Source organism: Mirounga leonina, unplaced genomic scaffold (assembly GCF_011800145.1).
Source record: "Mirounga leonina isolate KUSES-001 unplaced genomic scaffold, KU_Mleo_1.0 Mir_176, whole genome shotgun sequence".
In the NCBI taxonomy this organism is placed as follows: domain Eukaryota; kingdom Metazoa; phylum Chordata; class Mammalia; order Carnivora; family Phocidae; genus Mirounga; species Mirounga leonina.
In genome coordinates, this window is record NW_023270454.1 from 43,032,749 (window position 1) to 43,057,836 (window position 25,088).

Sequence of the window (25,088 nt, forward strand, 5' to 3'; positions counted from 1 at the left end):
TGAACACTCCATAAGCTCTCAGGTACTGATGATGTTGGATGAGGCCCTGCAGAAGGAAGGGCAAACCCATTCCCAGAATGTGTGTCTATTCCACGGAGAATGAACCACTGGTCTTTCTAGAACAGCTGGTTTGACCTGCCTCATAAAGCAAGGATGCATTCATCTGTTGCTCACAGTGACATTTTGTTGTCGTGGTAACTACACCCACTTTGGTATGTTGGAGCCCATCTATCCATTCCAGCATATCCACTTCCTTCAACTTTTAATCCTTTCTTCCACACTCTGCCACAGTAATATGCTTGCATTTCAACTTTGCTTTTGCTCAGAATCAGTCATTGCTTTTTCCATGCTTCTAGGAGCCATCCTGGTAGAGTGAGTTCATACCAACTCCCAGGATCTCAACGAGGGTGTTAAATCCTATTAATTTAAGATAGCTCTTATCCTGCAACCCAAGGACCCAATGTGGGTGCTATTAAGTTCTTCCCTAGTTTATGATCGGACTCTCTTGATCTTCACCCTGATTCTGGCCTCATGTACTCCTCCAGCTCCTCCCAGTCCACGCTGGCCAATTCTTGCAGCTCCTTGGGGTAGACTCTGGTCTTCTCTGCAGGCCCAGCACCTCTCCCGCTGAGTTTTCCTTAACCCAAATTATAGCTATTTAATCCTAATTCAAAACCTAGTAGCCTGGAGATAGGACAAGTCCTAAAGGGGGGACTTGTTGCCTGGGGAGAGAGCTCTGCATTGTCACCCAGCTTGGAGGCAGGGCAGGAGTGTCTGCCCTTACCAGAGAGGGGTGGGCTGCGACTGCAGGCCCAGAAAGTTCAGGAGTCTGTGGAGTAAACATCTTCGGCGGCATCCATTCAGATGCCTCCACCTCACTTGTCAGGGTCCTGGGTTTTCTCAACAAGTGCCCTGACCGCTACGTAACAGACCTGCCTTGATTGGCAACTGTCTTGAAGTCTATCCATACAGACTATTAAGTCCTGTGCTTGGGCCTCAGCTTTCTCAGCCATCCTGCTGCAAGAGATGAAAACTAGTTCCCGTGCATCCAGAGGCCCTCTGGCTTTCACACCTGGCTTCCCACGGCCCATTATTGCCCTCAGCTGTTCATTATGTTTCTATAGAGTAAGAATGGCCTAGCAATAGCCATCCAACCCTTTTATCCTTACAGCTACAATTTTCTCCATCCTTCTCAAATGCCAGCCGGGGCACTAACACATTCCTCTCTAGCACACCATCCCAAGCCATCGCCAGGGTAAGGTGTACAACTGGAACCTGCGCCCACAACTTCCTGTTCTCCACCTACCATGAGTGATGGACTCTAGCCGCAAAAGTCTGCATCTACCACACCACTAATCTCTGCTACCTATTTTGCGTAGTAGATGAAAAATGAAGCAGTTTATAAAAAATATTGGAAATGCTTTCCAAAGTAAGTTTAAAAAGTTAAGAACAAGAAATTCAATATCAAAAGTACGTAAGTGAAATACTAGATTTATTCAAAGACAAATGCATAATGCATCTGTATAATAATACTGTCTCCGTGTCTCTGAAAACGAGCTACGTGGTCACCTTTGTCTATACATTTAGGCATTCATAACAGGTGCTGTTCAGGGCACACACTGTGAAGAAAAAAAATCAATGAGTAATTGCTAAAACATACATATCATGACTACTTAAGATAACATGAATATTTAATGAAAATTCAGCATTTAACGTCTGACTCTCATCCTGTGGACCTACAAGGAAAAATACAATAATTCGTTTTACCCATTACCATCTTACAAAATCAGAATGAATATAAGCAGTGTTTTTTAATAAAAACAGCAATTTAATTTCAATCAAATATATTACCATCCTATTCTTTTATCCTGTGTATGTATCTAATTGGCATAACCTACTGATTACTGAAATCAGTAAAACTCCAATCCACGATGCTTCAGTTGTTTGGATCAATACACATCTTATATTTGGAACTCATTTTTCTTATGCTATAAGCCTGATTATCAGTTCCTATAAAAATGCCATGCCCTACTCCTTGCCCCCGTGAATGTGACTAGTCTTTTGCACAAGGCTAAGTGACAGTACTTCTGAACACCCACACCCAATTCATCAGGCACACATATTCCGGCTCCTCTCAGACACGGTCCCGCAGGGGCAAGCCGCTCTCCTAGTTGTCTTGTTCCTCATAGTGGGCATAGCCGCTGGCATAGGTCCTTCCTAAATTCAAATTGGTAAATAAATCGGATGACTCAGCATCTGAATCCTTTCCAACTTCATCTTCTTCCTCTTCATCATCCTCTGCTTCATCTTCATCTTCCTCTTCATCATGGTAGCTATCACCACACTTATCAGAAGAAAGGTTCTTCCAATAGGCGTCATAGCCAGAAGCTCCATCTCCCTCTTCACCCCCAGTCTGCCTGCCAAATTTCAGGGAGCGTGCTGCAAAAGACAGACATGTACATGGCACTTTGTTCCGATTCTTTATAGCTTCACTTTTCTCTACAATATGCAAAATTACATGAACTTGACTGGCTGCTTCTTACTCCCATTTTCCTAATTTCCTCACTTAACTGGAAAGAAAGGAGACCTGAGTAACAACAATCGGTTCTATCCTACTCAGAGTCTATACACATACCATATATAACAAATAATAAAGACAACAGTGTCATTTCACTAAATCTAGAAAAAGTTGGAAAACAAAATAAGGGGGCGCCTGGGTGGCTCAGCTGTTAAGCGTCTGCTTTCGGCTCAGGTCATGATCCCAGGGTCCTGGGATCGAGCCCCGCATCGGGCTCCCTGCTGCGCGGGAAGCCTGCTTCTCCCTCTCCCACTCCCCCTGCTTGTGTTCCCTCTCTCTCTATGTCTCTCTCTGTCAAAAAAATAAATAAAATCTTAAAAAAAAAAAAAAAGAACAATAGCACTCTCCAAACAGAATTCAAATAAGGCATGTTAAAAACTAAAATGCTCTTCATTTGACAGATTAAAATTTTATTTTCAAATCACAGAACTGTTGAATTCATGTCACTACACATTTTTCTTAAGAGAACTACTCTGTAATTCTGGTGTCCGACAAGACAAAGCCCTTCATTTCTTCTGCCTAAGTGGCAATACGGTTTAGTGCAAAAAATCAGCAAAATCATCAGTCTCACCTCATTGTACAACTACTTCTTTGATTAAACAAAAGTATTATCAGGGTCATTTAGAATTATGGTTCCATTCTGCTACGTTTGGTAAAGAGTCAAATTCTCTTTAACAAAATTGTAAGCTGCATTACTATAAGCATGTCTGTAGTAGTCTTACTCCTTCACAAAAAAGTTATGTAAAAACCACAAAACAATTTCCTATAGTAGTGATATATTACATAATAAGCATAGCTGCTCAAATACCACACAACTACAAAAAGCTTCAGAATGAATTCCAACTTCCAAGCACTGAAGATTACCAGCACTCGAATATTAAAGATTTATAGCTACTCAATTATTTAACAAGGAAAGCTTCAGCAAAGGCAGAAAAATCACTTTTTGGTCTTAAATTTCAGTATTCACTATGTCATTAACTGAGTCAAATGCCAAATATCAAAGTGAATGATGGTGTATTTCTTAAGTTAAATTGAGAAACTTCACCCACAAATTTTCCAAGGCTGTAAAATTCCATTTGCTTAAGAGAACACATTCATCTTTTCAAATACAAAGAAGAGGCAAAAACAAAAATAGAAAGAGAAAAAAAAGAGATAAATCTTATCTAAGCAAGAAAGCAAAATCACTCCATTGGTATTTTAAGAAGAGCCTTACTTGACATGCTGAGATCCTTAGTTTCCTGAGTTTCATGTCCACATTTGGGGCAGGGAGGCTGTTTTCCTTTTTCTTGCTTAAACACTTTGCTCCTTGTATGATCATCACAGAAACAAGCCTACATAGGAGAAGTAAAAATAAGCAAGTAAATAAATAATTCAAAAAAATATACAAAATTATCACTAAATATTTCCTGGAGATTTAAAGGCAGTTTTGTTAGGGTAGAGATTAAGACTTTTGTTGGGACTGGTCACACTCCTGATTTAAATTTCTTAAGGGAAATGGTCTTTGCCAGAACTCTTTGAACTATGACCTAACATAAAGCAGAAACTATACATAGGATATGAACAGTGTAGGCACACTGATTCATTCATAAATATATGAGCATTCACAAAGCCCCTGATGACATAATGGTGAATAGCCTATCCACCCTCACAGATACATAACCTAACTGGGGACACAAGACAAGTGGAAAGATAATTGTGAAACACTCTGCAATGAAAGGGAAGTGCAGCGGAGGGGCACTAAACAGGATATGGGATTCAGGAAAGGTTTACTGGAAAACATGATGTGTTGGCTGAGATCTGAAGGAGAACAAGGGTACAGTAGGATAAGCAAAATGGGAAGAGAGATCTAAGGCAGAGGAAACAGCATAGACAACACCTGAAAGCCATTTGGCCAAATTGGGGCAGATTTGAGAGAGAAACAAGAGACAGGGTTAGGACCAGAAGAACCGGAGAAATGTTTCTGATAGGAAGTGAATTCACTGCACCTGTTTAATGATTTTTGACAAACAGAAATGCTGGAGACAAGATCTAAGGAAATAGAACATTATGGAAATCTTCACTTTACTCAAACTCTCCTAAGCAAGTGAATTGTGATATTAATTAAAATATACTCTCAACATTTTGGTCAGAATATTCTCCATAAATGTAATGTGTAAAAACACTGAGCGAAGATTCAGGAGACATGTGCATTAGTGTCGACTCTAAGATAAGCCAACTGGATGACCTTTGGAAAGTCATTCAGCTTTCTCAATTCAATTTCACAATCTCCAAAATAAAAGAAGTAAACTACATAATGTTTAAAGACCCTTATAGATTAATAATAGCTATAAATAATTCAAGGTGGAGGAGTACTGGGATTAAAAACCAAATCTAAAAATAGCAAACAAGTATACCTTACAACGGAGACAGGAATGCTGACCAAGTCGATTGCATGAAACACCTATGGGCAAAAATACATAATGTCCAGATTCAAACTTCGAACGAAAACACTATTTTCCACAGATTTATACTTGATGTACTTAGATCAATTATTAACATTTTTTTTGGTCTCATAATATAACCTAGAGGGCACATAAAATGAGATGGAATCCCCAGCCAGAAGGAAGGAAACGAAGTGCACACACCCAGCATTCTTTCGCTAGTATGACACTAATTATTCTCCAATCTCCTTCCACTTCTCCCGTTCTAGGAGATGGCAAACTTCATTAATTATATTTAGAAAACTGAAATGGTGAGACATCCTTTTTTTCATGACACTGGCTGAAGTTCTTCCCTTTATCACATAATGCTTAAATCTCAAAAAGAGGAACACCTGGGTGACTCAGTTGGTTAAGCATCTGCCTTCAGCTCAGGTATGATCCCAGGGTCCTGGAATGGAGCCCCACATCAAGCTCCCTGCTCAGTAGGGAGTCTGCTTCTCCCTCTGCCCCTCGCCCTGCTCATGCTCTCTCTCTCACTCTCTCTCAAGTAAATAAATAAAATCTTTAAAAAATAAATAAATAAATCTTAAAAAGAATAATTTTCTCCATTAATATATAATCTCTCCTGATGACGCAGGCTATTGCCATTTTTTGCATAACTTCTGATAAGGGAATAGAATACTTCAGGTAGAAAGGGTAGTTATGAAGAGAAAATAATGTTTAAGTGGGCAGGAAAAGATGGGAAAAATCCCAAAATATTTTATTACTATTTTAGTCAGTAAGCCATGTTAATTTTGGTCATTACCTGTAATTACTGAGGAAAAACCTAAACTTAAGTGCAAATATATTAGAACAGCCAGAATGTCTGGCACATATTGACTGTGCCAGAAATGGAAGAAAAAAATAAGTACCAGAGGTATAGAAAGAGAAAATAAACTAAGCCTTACACTAATAAAGCCTGAATATAAACTATTAACTTTCAATTCACTTAAAGGTCTTGAAAAAATAAAAAGGAAAACAAGTAAAAGGAAGCCTGTCTTTGTAATGCAAATATTTGACCAGATGTTTCTAATTTGGGAATTCTTTTACTTAATTTTGCCTGGTTCATGGGTAGCCTTTTTTATGTGAACAGGCAAGTACTTTTTTTACACTCAGAAATGATGCTCTCAATTATATGTATTATTATTGCTTCTGTCCGAGTATCCTGCTTTCTTCCACCGTAATGCCAATAATTCAGTTGGATATGTATTATTTGTCCTATGTGTTAATAATAAAAGTTAAAAAATCAACTGAGTACTTACTATATACAGTTGACCCTTGAACAACATGGGTTTGAACTGTGCCAGTCTGCTTATGTGCAAATTTATTTCAATAAATACAGTGCAGTGCTTTAAATGTATCTTCTCTGCCTTATGATTTCCGTAGTAACGTTTTACTTTCTCTAGCTTACTTTATTGTAAGAATATATCATATAATACATACAAAATATGTGTTAATCAACCATTTATGTTATCAGTAAGGCTTCTGGTCAACAATAGGCTATTAGCAGTTAAGTTTTTGGGGAGTCAGAAGTTATATGCAGATTTTCAACTGTGCAGAGGGTTGGTGCCCCTAACCCTCATACTGTTCAAGGGTTAACTATATAAGGCATATATAAGTATACCAAAGTACTTCAGTAATAACCATATTATTTCATTCAGTCTGTGGGGACAAAAATCTGAAATCTCAATCATTTCCACCTGAAGATATGCCCAGGGAGTTTTTTGGTTCCTTCTTCATTCAGTCAAAAAAAAGAAAGAAAAAGAAAAAGGATATACTTAACCAAAATGTTATAAATCTCTTTCAAATACATAGCCAGAACACACACTGAAAGTACAAAGTTCCCAACCCAATCTCCCAGTGTACACCAGGCATCTTTTTTTTTTAATATTTTATTTATTTATTTTTGACAGAGAGAAAGAGCGATCACAAGTAGGCAAAGCAGCAGGCAGAGGGAGAAGCAGGCTTCCCGCTGAGCAGGGAGCCCCACCTGGAGCTCAATACCAGGACCCTGGGATCATGACATGAGCAGAAGGCAGATGCTTAACTGACTGAGCCACCAAGGAGCCCCAGGAATTTCTGATATAGAATCTTTTCCCATCCCCACTACTTGAGTCTTCTACGTGCCACAAAGACATGATCCCAAGAAATTAATTTTGTCTATCTTGCCCTCATCCTTACTTCTGGGAACTCAACCTAGGATGGAACATGGCTCTGCCATTCTTCTCTCCCTGATTACCTCAAGCCAACACATATGCACTCTGGTTCACTGCCCAGTTATTTCTCTCCCCAAGAGTTACAATTTTGGACTTATATAAACAATGCATTTCTCCCAGATTCTAAAAATAGTTTGACGGGGCGCCTGGGTGACTCAGTCGTTAAGCGTCTGCCTTCGGCTCAGGTCATGATCCCAGGGTTCTGGGATCGAGCCCCACATCTGGCTCCTTGCTCGGCGGGAAGCCTGCTTCTCCCTCTCCCACTCCCCCTGCTTGTGTTCCCTCTCTCGCTGTCTTGCTCTCTGTCAAAAAATAAATTAAAATCTTAAATAAATAAATAAATACATAAATACATAAATAAATATAAAAATAGTTTGACTTTCCTAGTTTTAAACTGGGGAATGGTTTCCATTTTAAATCTATTTCTATGTCTTCAGAGTATTTTAAAAGAGTAGGTTGGGATGCATCAAACTCTGCTGATAACAAGCCATTTTAAATTAGAAGTCCTGGAGCCATTTTAATTATTTAAAAAAATAGAGGCAGAGTCAACGTATTTGTTTTGTTTTTTCTTAAAACATCTTTCCCACTGATAATGCAGGTAAATAAGTATCTTAAAGAATTTCTATATCTCCCAATTCCTAAGTAAGGTCAAACCTATAAATGATGAGATATAACCAGTTAAGGGGGTGGAAACAAGCTATACCTTTGTGGCCTATGGGTATGATTAGGAAAATATTTCAGAAAAAAACAAGCATTGAATGGCAACTGGCAAAGAAAGAATGGCAAGAAAAAAACTAAAGCAATGAAAAAAAAGTAAAGAAGATAAACTACAGTAAACCAAAGATACCTAGGAACCTGCAATGAACATAACCTTAATATCAAGTATCAAAGACATGATGATAGATTTATCTTAAAATCCTGTCAACTATTCTGCTTTTGTATTTTTCCTTTTGTCTTTTACTGAATCACTAAAACTTCCTGATGAAATTATAGTCTTATCACTCACAACTGCCAGTCTTTGGGGTCAAATGCTACAAAATACTCAAAGTTCTCAGGCTCCAAATAAAGTAATTCAATTTTTATATTACAGATTTTGCAGAAGCCTAAGAATGGCTCAAAAATGCTATCTACTTTGAGATGTTCTTTAACCTTTGAGAATTTCTATATGAATATTGTAAGAATTACATATATATGCATCTATGTATATATTAAAACTGACAACTTATCAACTTTAAATTTGTAAGAGAATATAGAGATTAGCATTTCTTATCAAAAGAAAAACCAAATTCAAGCAAGTGAGTACCTGGGGAATTTCAGCCTTTTCTATAACGATATTTAATAAAGGCTTTCTAAGTAAAAGGTACCATAATAACACTTTATATGGATTCTCATTTTAATTAACTCTTTGAAAAAGAAATTAGCATCTTCTTTTAATAAATAAGGAAATTCAGCTTTAGAAAGATTTGGTGATTTGCCCAAAATCACATAACCAGGAGGTGTTTGACTCTAAATTTTGAGCTTTTGAGAATCAAAAATAATGCGGAAATAAAATGTAATCTGTAAAGATAATACCATTGAGAACGTTACACTGGTTCTCAAACTGAAAGATACATGACAATTACGTGTGTGGGTAAAATACATAGGCCTGCACCTACCACAGACTTCAAAGAATCTCAGGGATGAGGCCTGGGTGGCTGTATGTTTAAAAAACCTCCACAGGTGTTTCTGATGCATACTCTTGTCTAACAATCACCGAAACCAACTAGCAGGAACAAACCAGGGGTAGTATTACGTATCACTTACTTGAAGGCATTTGGAAATGTGTGTGGGTTTGGTGGGGGAGGGGGGCGGGGGGTGGCGGGTAGGGGTGGGAGTTGTTATAATAACTTGGAGGTGAAAATGGTACTTAGTACTCAGGACCAGGAAGGCTACAGTCCTATAATCAATTCCACATAACAAAGAACTGACCCAACCAAAATGCCAGTGGCATCCCTACTGAAAAGAACAGACTATGTGGTTCTGAATTTTTTTTAGAAACGGAAAATAGATATTAAGTTGAATTATAGTCCACAAGAGGCTGCATAAAAAACTAGATTCTTTTTTGAGTCTAACACTTAATACTATTAAGAATTCTGGGTATAAAGGACATCTAATTTATAAAAACTTACATTTGAATGTTTCCGCCTCTAAAACCTGGCAGCTGGCTTGATGTTCAAATTGATCATCTTCACAGAGAAAGTTATGACAAAAAGAACAACTGAATATTCTGCCTCCTATTGGATTAAAAAACAAAACCCACAAATGTAACCATGATAAATTTCAATTTAAAGAAGCCATAAATATCAATTTAAAGAAGTCAAGCGATTTACTTCAGAATTACACCAAAGTGACACAGTAGTTTTTGTTCTGGTAAAGGCTACAATGAAAACTGCCAAACTGAACCATAAAAAAGGGGACTCCCACAATCCCCTGGCTACTCATATAAAAAGAGCACCCAGAATGTTTCAAAGTCAGCCTTTACTTAATACAGTAAAGTTCACCACGTGCATGTAATCACTCACCGTGGTCCCAGACACCTCGTTCACACTCCACACACTCAGCATCAGTAAGAGGGCAGGCGCAGGCATGGGTACTAAGACATTTCCTACCATGGCAAACCCAGGCTTCACAGAAGTCACATATAGCACCCTGAAACCAAGGAACACAAAAAATCTTTGTCACTTGCCTGGCTGCAACCATTGTTTAGCCAAGGGCAACCATCAAAATTGTAGACATTTAGCAATTTATCAACCCTCAGCGATAGTGGGTGGCTTCATTAAAAAAAATTTCTGTTTAAGCCAAAATTAAAGAGGGTTCTCTGAAAATCAAACTACTTCACCAGCAGCTATTTACGATATAAAAAACTTGGCTATAAATCAAAAGAAAAAGAAGGGGGAAACTATACACTTAACCCCAGTACTGATCATTAAAGTAAGTCACGGAGCTAAAAGTGTTGCCTTCAAATTGAATTCTAATTTGAATGGTGTCCAGAGTCCACATTTAAGCATTCTTATCTATAACAATTACAGTAACTAAACTGAATTTTTTCAATTAGAAATATTTCTGACTTCTAATTGAACATAGTAATAATAAAAAAGGTACAAACCTCCAGTTACATATTAAATAAGTCATGGGGATGTAGTGTATAGCATGGAGACTATAGTCAATAATACTGTATTATTTATTTGAAAGTTGCGAGGAGAGTAGATCTTAAAAGTTCTCATCACAAGAAAAAAATTGTAACTATGTGAGGTGATAGATGTTAACTAGACTTATTGTGGTGATCATTTTGCAATATACACAAATATCAAATCATTATGTTGTGCACCTGTGATATTGTGATTTATAATAAATATATATTCCATCTTCCAAAAAAAAAAAGGAAGTATTTCTCACTTAAGAAAATTCCTTCCTGAATCATTTATAAAATAATTCACATAGCTGGGGCGCCTGGGTGGCTCAGTTGGTTAAGCGTCTGCCTTCAGCTCGGGTCATGGTCCCAGGGTCCTGGGATCGAGCCCCATGTCAGGCCCCCTGCTCGGCGGGAAGCCTGCTTCTCCCTCTCCCACTCCCCCTGCTTGTGTTCCCTCTCTCGCTGTGTCTCTCTCTGTCAAATCAATAAAATCTTTAAAAAAAATAAAAAATAAAAATAATTCACATAGCTTTTCTAGAATAACTGAGAAAAAATATTAAACTTCTGTCAGCATCTTTTTTCTGTTAAGGTGACTTGTGCTTTGAATCATTACATTTCTTTGTGGAAAAAAATTAAAATAAACTATACAGAATTAAATACCAGGATAAGACTCTCCAATTTTACATCAAGATAAGAGAGAAAGACTATACCTTTCAATAACACAATGACATCTATAGAATATTAATTGCTAGAAAGAATCTTAAGAAAATGAGACTAGGGACGCCTGGGTGGCTCCGTCGGTTAAGCATCTGCCTTGGGCTGAGGTCATGATCTCAGGGTCCTGGGATCAAGTCCCACATCAGGCTCCTTGCTCAGCGGGGAGCCTGCTTCTCCCTCTGCCTGCCACTCCCCCTGCTTGTGCATGCTCTCTCTCTCTGACAAATAAATAAATAAAATTTAAAAAAAAAGAAAATGGGACTAGACGGTCTTTCCTTTACAGGTGACAAATATGGGCCTAAGTCTTAAATCCAAATCCCAGAGCTACACGACAGTGGAGCTAGGATTTAAACCACGGTGTTCCGAATCTCAATTCAGTGTTCTAGTATTCAAGACTCTGTAACAGAATTAGTAAAGAACAAATAGAAAGGGTGTTTTTGCAGCTGCAAAAATGGATTATCACCGTGGATAGCAAATCCTCCAATACATCTCTTGGAACATTCAAGATTCTAACAACAAAAAGATGACACACTAAACTGGGTAATCCTGGAGAGTTTACAAGAGATGATTTACAAAGGACAGGGAAAGGCTTAGAAAAAACATAAGGGATGATGCAGTTACCACCTCTGAGCCTGAAACAAGGGGAGTGGAGAGAGTTATCAGAACCTTAAGAGAGAGCAGTGTAGAGAGGATTACCGGGCCATATAGAGAGGAACTGTGGCCAATTCATGTCCAAACTAGGATAACCTGGTAGAGAGATCTGAGAGAATAAACACCCAGATTGTACTGTCCTCCCATCTACATGTTTTCCTGCCAGGGTCTTCCATTGGCTGAACCCAAAGGGAAGCCAGAAGGTAAGAAAGCCATTGATCTAGTCCATACACACAGGTGAGGTTCCCAGGGCAAAGCAGGGTGGGGAAGAGGGAAGAGAAAGGGAATTTCAACAGGCAAATAGAAGATTCCCAAAAAATCACTTTTCTAGAATTTATAGCTAATGATACATGAGTCTACTGAAATGTTTTATGTAAGAGATCACTCACATTCATATAACTTAGTGAATTTTTTAAAAAGCATTTGATAAATCTGGACATAAGCAAGCTACCAAGGAAGACTACATTGATTTATGAATAAAGATAACAATGACAATCCTGTATTTAAAATGAAGAGGAATTCACAAGATACTGATGAATAAGTCTAGTTTCTTGCTTTTGTAAGATATGCACACATGAAATAAATCATATAAATCATGACAGAAAATTATGTTCTTGGCAAGTTGCTATAAATAAAATATCTACTTGACATAGAGGTACTATTACTTTCCTCATGGAATGAAATTTGGACCTGGGCATAAAATCACACAACAGAGGGGAGCCTGGGTGGCACAGTCTTTAAAGCATCCAACTCTTGGTTTGGGCTCAGGTTGTGATCTCAGGGATTTGAGAATGGCCCCACATCGGGCTCCGCACTCAGTGTGAAGTCTGCTTGGGTTTCTCTCTCCCTCTCCCTCTGTATCCCCTCCTCTTTCAAATAAATAAATAAATCTTTAAAAAAAAAATAAGTAAACCACACAACAGAATACAGTAAAATTGGTTAAAGAGATACTTTTTAGTGAAAAAGAGAGCAAAATGCATTACACAACTCTTTTTATTACAGCATACCTCATTTTGTTATGCTTCATTTTACTGCACTTCACAGCTAGTGTATTTTTTATAAATTGAAGGTATGTGGCTACCCTGCAATCATCAGTGCCATTTTTCCACCAGAATTTGCTCATTTCATGTCTCTGCATCACATTTCAGTAATTCTCACATTTCAAACTTTTTTATTATTATTATATTTGTTATGGTGATCTGTGCTCTTTGATATTACTATTAAAATTGTTTTGGAGTGCACAAACCATGCCCGTGTAAGACAGCAAATTTAATTGGTAAATGTTATATGTATTCTGACTGTTCTACCAACCAGCTGTTCGCCCACCTCTCTCCCTCTCCTCGGGCTTCCCTATTCCCTGAGACACAACATTATTGACATTAGGCCAATTGATAACCCTACAATGGCCTCTTAAGTGTTCAAGTAAAAGAGCTGTACATTTCTCACTTTTAAATCTAAAGCTAGGATTAAGCTTCGTGAGGAAGGCAGGCTGAAAGCTGAGAAAGGCCAAAAGTAAGCCTCTTGTGCCAAATACTCAGCCAAGTTGTGAATGCAAAAAAAAGGCTCTTGAAGGAAACTAACAATGCTATTCCAATGAACACACAAATGATAAAAAAGCAAAACAGCCTTATTGTTGATATGGAGAAAGTCTGAGTGGTCTGGATAGAAGATCAAATCAGCCACAACACTCTCTAAAGCCAAAGCCTAATTCAGAGCAAGGCCCTAACTCTCTTCAGTTCTATGAAAACTGAGAGAGGTGAGGAAGCTGCAGAAGAAAAGTTGGAAGCTGGCAGAGGTTGGGTCATGAGGCTTAAGGAAAGAAGCCGTCTCCAAAACATCAAAATGCAAGGTGAAGCAGAAAGCACTGATACAGAAGCTATAGCAAGTCATCCAGAAGATCCAGCTAAGATAATTCATGAAAGTGGTTACACTATGCCACAGATTTTCAATGTTGACAAAATAGCCTTAAATTTGAAGATGCCATCTAGGACTTTCATAGCTAGAGAAGAGAAGTCAGTGCCTGGCTTCAAAGCTTCAAAGGACAGGCTGACTCTCCTATTAGGGGCTAATAGAGCTGGTCGGTAACTTTAGGCTAAAGTTAATACTAACCTACCATTCTGAAAATCCTGGGGCCCTTAAGAATTATGCTAAATCTACTCTGCCTGTGCTCCCTAAGAAATGGAACAAGAAAGCCTGGATGACAGCACATCTATTTACAACACGGTTTGCTGAATACTTTAAACCCACTGTTGAGACCTACTGCTCAGAAAAAGGATTCTTTTCAAAATGCAGCTGGTACTCAAGAGCTCTGATGGGGAGATACAATGAAATTAATGTTTTCATGACTGCTAACACAGCATCCATTCTGCAACCCCTGCATCAACAAGTCATTTTGACTTTCAAGTCTTTTTATTTAGAAATATATTTCATAAGGTTATAGCTGCCATAGATAGTGATTCATCTAATGGATCTGGGCAAAGTAAACTGAAAACTTGGAAAGGATTCACGATCCTAGATGCCTTTAAGAACATTACTGATTCATGGGAACAGATCAAAATATCAACATTAACAGCAGTTAGGAAGAATTGATTCCAACTGTCATGGATAACTTTGAGGGGTTCGAGACTTCAGTGGAGAAAGTTAACTGCAAATGTGGTGGAAATACCAAAAGAATAAAAACGTGGAGCCTGAAGATGGGACTGAATTGCTGCGACCTCATGATAAAACAGATGAGGAGCTGCTTCTTATGCATGAACAAAGAAAGTGATTTCTTGAGATGGAATCTACTCCTGGTGAAGATGCTGCAAAGAATGCTGAAATGACAACCTAGGATTGAGAATATCACATAAACTTGGATTATAAAGCACCAGCAGGGGTTTGACAGGACTGACTTCAATTTTGAAAGAAGTTCTCCTGTGGGTAAGATGCTATCAAATAGCATCACATACTATGGAGAAATAGTTATTTTAAGAAATTGCAACAGCCACCCCAACCTTTAGTAACCACCACCCTGATCAGCAGCTGAGAACATCAAAGGAAGACTTTCCACCAGCAAAAGATTACGACTCACTGAAAGATCAGATCATGGTTAGCATTTTACAGCAATATTTTTAAATTAAGGTATTTAAAATGTTTCTTTAGATTAATGCTATTACACATTAAATAGACTACAGTACAGTAAATACTGTAAACATAACCTTTACATGCACTGGGAAACCAAAAAATTAATTTTGACTTGTTCTATTGCAATATTTGCTTTATTACAACTGTCTGTAGCCAACCTACAATATCTCTGAGGTATGCCTGTATTTAAAACAATGAATTTCCTTAGAAAATTCTACATGTAATGAGGAAATTATGCATAAGTCTATGTTAAATATGTATTCTTTTTTGAAATGTAAAGCTATAAAAAAGCTACTAATACTAGGTTCTTTTGAAACTAGGCTGCTTTTTAACCAAAAGCTTGAACCTTGCTTAAGCAGGGCTTTCAGTACAGTAAGTGACATCCTATGAAGTCTGATTAATATACTTTAGAAAGGTACCACTGACAAATGAATTTTTGTTTAAGTCAACTTTAAATAAGTTTCCATTTCTTGTATGTTTTCCAATAAGAAAAAAAGGAAGCAATCAAAAATAAGTGGATAGTATAGGAAAATCATACAAATAATATGCACAGATAATCCAGAAAACTCCAGACTGACTGAATCAAGGACAAAACAGTGCTATTTAGAAAAAATAACCACTGGTCAGAAAGCCTTTTCTTATCCTTGGAAACCTGCTCATCTAAGAAATGAAGACAAGAAACTTACCACCATTGCAAGGCCAGTACTATACACGCCAGCATGCTTTATGACACAGTCTGAAGACTTCATCATGCACTTTGTTTTCCCTGTAAGGAGACAAATTTGCACTAGTAGTCTTATGCAAAGTAGTACATGTAAATATTCACTAATGCCACTTTTTACCTAGCCTCAATTCCTACAGCAATAACTTGAAAATGGATAGAAATCAGTTTACTGCTCATATTACTAAAAATAAAAAGACCAGGGGCGCCTGGGTGGCTCAGATGGTTAAGCGTCTGCCTTCGGCTCAGGTCATGATCCCAGTGTCCTGGGATCGAGTCCCGCATCGGGCTCCCTGCTCCTTGGGAGCCTGCTTCTCCCTCTGCTTCTCTCTCTCTGTCTCTCATGAATAAATAAATAAAATCTTTAAAAAAATAAATAAATAAAAATAAAAAAAATAAAAATAAAAAGACTGATATAACAGAGATCTAACCTGAATCATATCTTTTAAGATTAGAAATTTACTAGTAAATCTATAAAAATGTATTGCATAATAAAATTAAATGTTAATTATTGTTTGTACTAAAATCAGAAATTGCAAGTTACAGTTGTAATCCAACAATCATCAAAGCAGTTTAAAATCTTGTGAATTTTCAGATGAATTAATACAGATTTTAAAAAGCTATGCTTTAAAATGAATTTTATAGTTTATAATAGCCTGGTTTGAAGTTATTGTTTATTTCTACTCAAAAAAACAATAAAAACAGCCTGGTTGGAAGCTATTGTTTATTTCTTTCCACAGAACATCTCAAACCAAACCAAACAATGATAAGGTAACTTACCTAGTTCTTTTTTTAAGTTTATCCATATGTAAAAATTGACAAACATAGCCCCCAAATAAACATTCTTCCCAAAGAATTTTGAAATAGTGCCCAAGTGAGTGGAAAAAACAGGAATACAGTAATAGAGCTAAAAATCACAATATAGCCACAAAAGCTCTGATCTAGCAGCAAATTACCAACATGAAACACTATCAGGAAATTCACTCATCATATTCTATGTCAAAATTAAGGTGACATATTAATCACCCATCTCAGACTCTGCAAAGTAGAAGATGAAACACAAAGAAGATGCACAATTTTCCATTATCTTGATTATCTGAGGAACAAAGCTAGGACAACAGGAAATGGGAAGAGAGACAGCAGCTACCCAACTGTTCCATGTCTAAGTATAAGAATCAGTAAGTGGGAAATAAATCCATGTACACAGCACTATATAACTGAAGCCCAGCCAACAATGAAAATATGGGATGGTCCTAGTAAGAACTCAATCTTCATAATCTATTTTCTCATTCTTTTTTTTTTTTTTTAATATTTCACTTATTTGAGAGAGAGAGAGCATGCGTGCGAGCACACGAGCTGGGGGAGGGGCAGAGGGAGAGGGACAAGCAGACCACCCCATCTCACCCAGCAGGGAGCCCAACGCAGGGCTGGATCCCAGGACCCTGAGATCATGACCTGAGCCTACGTCACCACACTTAACTGACTGAGCCACCCAGAAGCCCCTCTATTTTCTCATTCTATATTCATTTGTCTTCTATAAAATAAAGATATAAAAACTGGCAGACAAGTAGTCTCTCTAGGCCAGTATTTTTTTTTTTTTTTAAGTAGGCTCCATCCTGGGCCTGCTTAATGCTGTGCTTGAACTCATGACCATGGGAGCAAGACCTGAGCTGATAAACCTCAAAAGATGGCCTCTTAGAAAACTAGAACTACGCTAGAAATATTCAGGGATATAGCCCTAAACTTTCCTAATTTTCTACAATGTTATACATAAACACATTTATGTGAGTATACCCCAAATTGTGTTCCACCTGAAACTATCATCCCATAACCAAAGGGAGTATTTGTTCAAATCAAAGTTTGGGGAGTAAATCTGGTGTGAACAAAATTCATTAGGTTTCTTTACTGGAGGTCTTCAGAACCTTTAACATACAAATATGTAACAGAAATTTCCCAGACAGAAAGGCAGGGATGAAACAAGCAGCATTTCTCAAGTATATGTATTATTTTAAGAAATACCTATTAAGAGACGCCTGGGTGACTCAGTTGTTTAAGTGTCTGTCTGTTCAGCTCAGGTCCTGATCTCACTGTTGCGAGATTGAGCCCTGCATTAGGCTCTGCACTGGGCATGGAGCATGCTTGGGATTCTCTCTCTCCCTCTCCCTTTGCCCCTCCTTCTGTCTCTCCCTTTCTCTCAAAGAAAAGAAAGAAAGAAATACCTATTAATAGCTCAAGTATTCTATGGAAGGCTATTTGGGAAACACCAATCTTGTTCTATGAACTACCACTTAGTTTTACCATTTAGTTTACTTTGAATAATCATTTACTCTGAATAAATACCTGGGAACTGAATACAGAGCTTAGGAACTCTATTGCAATCACTTGGGAAAACATATGAGGAAACTCAAGAATCATATGCTAAAAAAAAAGAATCATATGCTAATGCCAAACAGAAAAAATTGGCATCAGTAAATGTGGAGTAAATCTATTCTCAACAGTCTAAGATACTGTGGGCAATATCAGCAGGAATCAAAACTTAGAAAAGTATACAAACAGATATCAACAAGACAAAGTTAGTATAACTAAAAATTCAGATCACCAAATGTTATTAGTCTGAAATCTGATCTTTTAATGTTTACAACATGGTGGTAACCTGTATCTAAACTGTACCTTAATTATTTTTCAACATTATATCAAAGAGACAAAATCAAGACTTGATAGTGTCAGACAGACCAAATAACAATTTGTTATTTCATTAATGGTAAGGTCTACAGTACTATAAAAAATGATAAACCAGTCAAACTGATTAACTGCAAAACAAATGGTTGATAAAAGAAAAGGTTTAAGGGCGCCTGGGTGGCTCAGTTGGTTAAGCGACTGCCTTCGGCTCAGGTCATGATCCTGGAGTCCCAGGATCAAGTCCCGCATCGGGCTCCCTGCTCGGCGGGGAGCCTGCTTCTCCCTCTGACCCTCCCCCCTCTCATGTGCTCTCTCTCTCATTCTCTCTGTCTCAAATAAATAAATAAAATCTTTAAAAAAAAAAAAAGAAAAGGTTTAAGTCCCCAGTTATCATATACTTACCACACTGTGCACAAATTGGTAACTTCTGTACAGAATTGCAAAAATAGCAAAACGCTCTATTCTTCTGCCGCCTTGTCATGTGAAATAAAATTTTAAAATTCAGTCAATATCAGATAAAAGGTGAGGGGATCTATTTATTACATATAGATAGAAAAAGAAATAAATAAAAATTTACCTCTGACACTTGTCACATTCCTGTAAAATGTAAACACATAACATTAATTTTCTGATTGAAAACTCCCAATTTACTTGCATTATAAAGAATACCCTGTTTTTCATGTTAAAATTTAAGTAACACTTCCCCAAAGCCTCCAACTTCACCCACATATACAAGCATCTATACACACCTTAATAACAAAGGTATGTTCCCGTACATACCACACCAAAGAAAGGAGTAGCATTTCCACAAGAGGCTATATAAATACAGCAGTGGTTTGTTTTGGGGTTGTGTTTTTTTGTTGATGTTGCTTTTTAATCAGATAAATATTACAGAATGGACACAAGAAATGGTAGAGAACACAATATGATGAAGCTCGCAGAAAATCTAGAATCTTAAACATGGTACTAAAAGTTCTCAACAATCTGGTCCCTAACCACTTTCAAACCTTGCTGGCCTATTCACTTTAGATTAAAGTCACTATTTGTCAGCCATTCATGAAATAGGTCTTATACTTTTTCCATGCCTTACTATTCTAATGATTTTCCCTGAAAAGTCTATCCTTACAATCTTTACCTGTTGAAAGTTCTGGTGATGAACCCACCTCCTCTATGAACTGTACCCCATCCACGCACTCAAGTTTATCCCTGCTTTGCCCAAATGTACCTTAGTCTTAACTGTACATTTATTACAACACTTATTAAATTCTAGTCTTCATTATGTGTATTTATGTATATGAGTCAATTCTTTTGTCTGTCCCATAACCCTCTTCTCTAGAAATGACCCTGAAGGGAGTCTCTACCATCTGTCCTATCTGTGTTATGTAATCCTGGTCCCTCCCATCCGCCCCCCCCCCCCATGCCAGTCATAAACGTTAGCAGGGCTATCTTCTTTCCCTCTCTGACAACATTATGGGATGTGAGACACACAAGCTACCAGTACCTACAAACCCAAACAAATGGGGTAAGACAATCTGAAAAAATGGAACTAATAAGGAAAAAGAAACACAAGCAAAAGATGGAACTGCACGGTTGTTCCAGGTTCCAGTTGTCCAAGTCCCAGCGTCCCTGCTACATCCTTGCCCTTCCCAACTACATGTTAGTAAATGTAGTAAACAGAAATAGAAATAATATAGAAATAGTAAACTCTTTTTCTCCCTAAAGTTACTTAAGTTGGATTTGTCACTTACAAACAAACAAATCTTAAGAAATACACAAGACAACTGATCTATAAACTTATCAAAACAAGGACTGTGTCATTCATTTTTGTATACCCCACAGTGCCTAAAATAGTACCTGGCACAAAACAGATGCAAAAGAAACATTCAGGGAATTAAGTCATATTAAGCATTTCATATGATCTTTAGGTGAAACAAAAGAAGAAGAAGAAAGAGGAGTAGCAGGAATAGAAAAAGTAGAGAGGACTGGAAATAGGAAATTATGGGACAACTCAGAGAAATATGGCCAAAAAAAGAAATGATCAGGACTAACCCACTGAGCACAGGAAAAGAAGGTAACAGGACAGTTAGCCAAAAGAGATGTCAAGAAAAGTGAAAAGTTTAGAAAAGAAAAATCAAATGAGTTAAGAACTGCCAAGAAAAATAATGAAAAGGCTCCAACTAATAGGACAACTTATGCATATAAGGTTAGAGAAGCTGGAAAACGTCACACAATCCCTAGTATGTATTCTTGTTTCATATCTATCACTAACAGCAGCCAAGGTAATACGCTAGGTTTATAAATAACATAAAATCAAACAAAATCATTGCTACTCTGCCTTAATGAAAACAATGGACATGACTCTAACACAGATTTGAAATTCAATAAAATATATGCAACTCTGTATTCACTAAAATTTTATTCAGGCATTTTTCAGATAAGTATTATACAGTTTTTCAACCACCAACAGGTATCCAAAAAAGCTGTTACCATTGACGCATTGCATGGGTGTTTAGCTAAATCTATGGTGCTTCTTGATGCTCTGAGCTGTTTTTCACGTTCCCGGCGGTTCTCTGCCTTCTTCCTCGCACCAGTCTTTTTTTTAGGCATTTTACCCCACTTTCTACACAAGAGAACAGAGAAGATACAATTGCCTGGTTGCATTTGCTTTTGTAAATAAACCAAGAAACAGTAGAATGAAGTGTTTTCACTCATTAAATTTTAAACTCAATCCTGTCATTTTGACTGGTAAGCACATTTTAAGCCTTTATGAAATATTAAATATACATTACCCCAAATAAAATAGATAACTTTTAAGATAAGGCACTTATTTGCACTACCAAACAATTCTAAAAAATGTAAACATCAAAACAATTTATCCTAGAAGCCAAACGTTTTCTTTTCCCAGTGAGAAAAAAGAGAAAAAGTTTCTCTCATGTTAAGTATTCTTTAAAAATTACTCTGTACATGGGGTGCCTAAGTGTCTGGGTACTGGAATCAAGCCCCCACCCCCCCACTCCACCTTGGGGTTCCACTCTCAGTGGGGAGTCTGCTTGAAGATTCTCTGTCCCTCTGCCCCTCCCCCACTTATGCTCCTGCTCTCTCAAATAAATCTTTAAAAAAATCAAAAATAAAAAATAAAAATTACTCTGTACTAAATTTTTTTAAAAATTAGGCATATATCATTAACAAGAAATAATTTAAAAGTATATTATATACTCAGTTTATATCATTTTTTGAGCTATACATTCAACTTGACGTTAAGATTTGAAGTATAAAGTCTTATTTCTCCTGTGTAATAGCTAAACAAAACATCTAACAAGTAAAGTCAAATGACAACATTAACTACAGAGCCAACCCCCTCTGAGAAGATATTAAAGGTACTGTAGTTGCTTTGACTCTGGAAGCTGCTCTTCTCTACATGTAAGTGAGCATATAATTTTAACAGAGTTCAAATTTATGTTTAAGAGTATGTATTATATAGGAGTATGTATGTAAAGCCCTGTATAAATAAGGACTTTAAAACGGGCTTTCATCTTTCATCACTTAGTTGAAAGAACTACCACACTGAGAAAAACAAGATTTTTACTAAATAACACATTTTTATTTGGCTATTCATCCAGTCTGCACACTACAAGTTCCTTGAGGATTTCAGCCCTGTCTTTCTTGACAATGTTTACCTCCCCGCCCTGCCTGGCATATATTAAGCAGTCAATAAATGAAGAGACACACTAATAAATGGGCCTATTATGTACTTGCTTCACAATATGAATCTCAAGTTTCTTTAACATTCTTCAAAATACGTATTTTTTAAGTCTTTTCTAAGAGTGATTCTCAAAAATCAACTGTAGAAATTCCTAAAAAATACAGATTTACACGTCTAGGCCCTGTTCAAGATCTACAAATTCTAAACTTCCAAGGACAGGATTAAGTTTCACTGGTGACTGTGACACAATCTCCCTGAAGGCACGAACATTCTCTTCAAAGAAACCAAAACACACCCATGATACATGAAGAGAATTCCCAAAAATCACTTTGAAGAAATTCACACTTCTCATTTAAAAGGCCCTATTACAACAGGGCGAAATCATGCACCAGCTAGCTCGTCTTACTAAGTTTTCCTACTTTGGGTTTCAACTCTTATGTTAAAATGTCCAAGCAAAAGCCAAGTGGTGGGAAGCTGCGACTTAAAAATATAGACAAATCAGGCCAGGAGGTTTAGTAGGTGGTCAGCTAAGTAACGTACAAGCCCACGAGATCATCCTTTCAGTATTTAAAACGACCAAATTCTACAGGGTGAAAAAAACTGTGTAGTCCCCTGCCAAAGGAACTCAGAAAACAATCCGGGGTGATCATCCCGGTGAATTTTTGCGTCCCCCAGGGGTGAATCGGCTCAGGCTGAGCCTCGATTTTTTTTCTCCCATTTGGTTTGGAAACTTAAAGGAGTGAAATTTTTCACGCCTTATATGGGTTTAAGTAAGCCCTTCTCCAGCAACGCTTCGACTTAAGACGTGGCCTGTCATCAAATGAGGAAAGAGGCACAGGGTCAGCGCTGCTTTGGAGGAAAAGCCTGCAATCGGAGGACCCAGCGGGGTGATGGGGGCGTCCAGAGGCAACAGCGGAGGTGCCATGCGGCTCGGGGAACTGACAACCATCACCCGCCCGCGGGACACCCTCCCTCACGCGCGCTCCGGGCCGACCTCGCTCACCCTTGCGGGGAGGCCGGGCTCACTCCGGGGGCAGAGGGCAGGGAATAGCGTGAGACCAGCCCGCGGCAGCAGCAACTCCAACTTGCGGGCCACGACTCCAGGGAAAGAGCTACTAAAACCGAAGGAGGGTGGGCAGAGCCAATTTCCGACACTAGGAGCCGGACCGGATGTCCTCTTACGTCAGCAGCGACCTTACGGCAGCACGTCGACAGGAAGGGGCCCGCCCACTTCTGTTTGCCCCGCCCCGGTCCCGCCCACTCCCGCGGGGGGCGGGACTCCCACTCCCGGATGAGGGATTTGACAGAGGAGGGAATAAGGAAAAATAGAACAGAAAGACAGGGGACAGGAAGGCCCGGTCAATTTTATTTTTTTTCGGAAAAGGAGAAATCTAAAGGAAGAGGGAAATGAACTCACAAACTTGACACTGCATTAACTGACTAAATTCTTGCCTAATTCTTTGGAAACTTTCTGCTACCTACATCGTTTGTGCCTCACATCCTACTTTTCATGTTTGCTGTGCAAACTATGAACTCCATTCTTTTGTGAACAAATTCTCCCACATTCTGGGCCTCTGGTGTGTGTTCTGCCTTGTCCTTAATTGAAACCTAACATCCTCTCCCTTGCAAAGACAACTGGCTTTAAACATCTATGAAGCGAACGGTGCTCATTTTTGCACTCTTCCTTCATCTCTTGGTTAGGAGGTAGAGGTCAGTCCCCTTGTTCCCTGTACCTCACTCAGATAATTAGTCGTCCTTTCTATATAGCCATGCCACTTTTTTTCCTTCGTCGTTGCTTTTTTTTACCCACTCCTTATTGGTGGGAAACTTTGGAACCTGACTTCCAACTTCTGCCATCACCCAGAATCACCCTAACATCCAAACCCATTCTCTTGGGTTCTTGATTTCATGTCCAGTAGTCATCACCTCCACTCCACTCCAGCCATCCACTCTCGTGACCACATGCCGGGTCTTGTCATCTACTTAACCACTGAAATCCAAAATTCAGACAAACTGTCTAACGTCCTACTCTACCAACTCTCTCACTCAATTTTCCCTCCTAATGAAGACTTCACATCTTTTAACTCTTCTATTTTCTCCCTATCGATTATCGCTCTGTTTCCTTCCCTCCCCTTTTTCTCCAGTTTATCAAATGCAGTTCATCCCATCAATCACAATTTGCCTTTTTTTCTTTCTGATCAAACCAACTGGAACATTCCCTATTCTGTTAATTCAACAGCTTGCCTTTTCTGTTCTACACTGGACTTAGTGTTGTTAAGGGGAAAAAAATTTATACAACCATGATTTTACTCTAAATACAAAGTTACTAACCTCCACAAGGCTCTCGAAATTGCCTTCGATCCTCCTATATTTTCCTAATCAGACCTATCATCCCCATCATCCACATGTTTTTATTCAGTCTTCTCCCCTTTCCTCAACTTTCCATCGCTTTTTCCATCAATTTTAGCAGATATTATATTTCACAGAGAAAATAGAATATCAGTAATGATTATATTTCATTTTATGTTGCTGACATTCTAATTGCTTCACATATATAGTACTAACTCCTAAGTTTACACATGAGGAAACAAGCAGAGAGACTGTGAAATGTGCCCCAAGATTACACAGATGGTTTGGCTTGTGGCATTGTCTGTTGCAGCAATTCTTAAACCTTTTGGTCTCAACACCCCTCCAAAACTTAAAAATTGAAGACTCTAACAACCTTTGTTTATGTGGGCTATATCTTTACCACACAAAAAATTAAAAGAGATAAAATTTATTAATTCATCAAAAGTAATGCATCTCTTACATCTTAGTATAAATATTTTTCAAAAAAAGTTGTATTTTCCCAAACCAAAAACATACAAGAGTGGCCCTGTTTGACAATCTAGCAAATGTCTTTAATGTAAAGCTTGATAGAAGGCAGGTAAATTCCTATATCTGCCATTACACTGAGAAATTTTTTTTATGTTCTCATTTTCCCAACATACGGTTAGCCAGGGAAATTGTAAAGAACCATCTGGGAAAGGACTGGGGGAACTATTACAATGTACCCCATTATGAGGTTTC

General features: G+C 38.0%; 1 protein-coding gene across 1 annotated transcript; it reads right to left on the reverse strand.

The window, feature by feature from the left end:
* Positions 1-1,471: 1,471 nt before the first annotated feature.
* On the reverse strand, positions 1,472-23,206 carry ZNF330 (zinc finger protein 330). The gene is made up of 10 exons (XM_035023018.1): positions 23,023-23,206; positions 20,804-20,936; positions 18,894-18,913; positions 18,719-18,789; positions 15,603-15,682; positions 9,815-9,941; positions 9,422-9,526; positions 4,972-5,018; positions 3,792-3,909; positions 1,472-2,439 (listed from the first exon to the last, which is right to left on the reverse strand). Exons 2-10 carry the CDS (start codon positions 20,921-20,923, stop codon positions 2,168-2,170), a joined length of 960 nt encoding a protein of 319 aa, XP_034878909.1. The 5' UTR covers positions 20,924-20,936; positions 23,023-23,206; the 3' UTR covers positions 1,472-2,167.
* Positions 23,207-25,088: the final 1,882 nt, after the last annotated feature.

What these genes read in the sequence shown, in the direction of transcription:
- ZNF330 (XM_035023018.1), bottom strand. Translation starts at nt 20,923, where the DNA reads ATGCCTAAAAAAAAGACTGGTGCGAGGAAGAAGGCAGAGAACCGCCGG. An exon ending in AGAGGCGGAAACATTCAAAT is followed by an intron (nt 5,019 to 9,421) that starts GTAAGTTTTTAT and finishes TTTTGCCCATAG; the next exon opens with GTGTTTCATGCAATCGACTT. An exon ending in TAAGGATCTCAGCATGTCAA is followed by an intron (nt 2,440 to 3,791) that starts GTAAGGCTCTTC and finishes TGTCTTTTGCAG; the next exon opens with CACGCTCCCTGAAATTTGGC.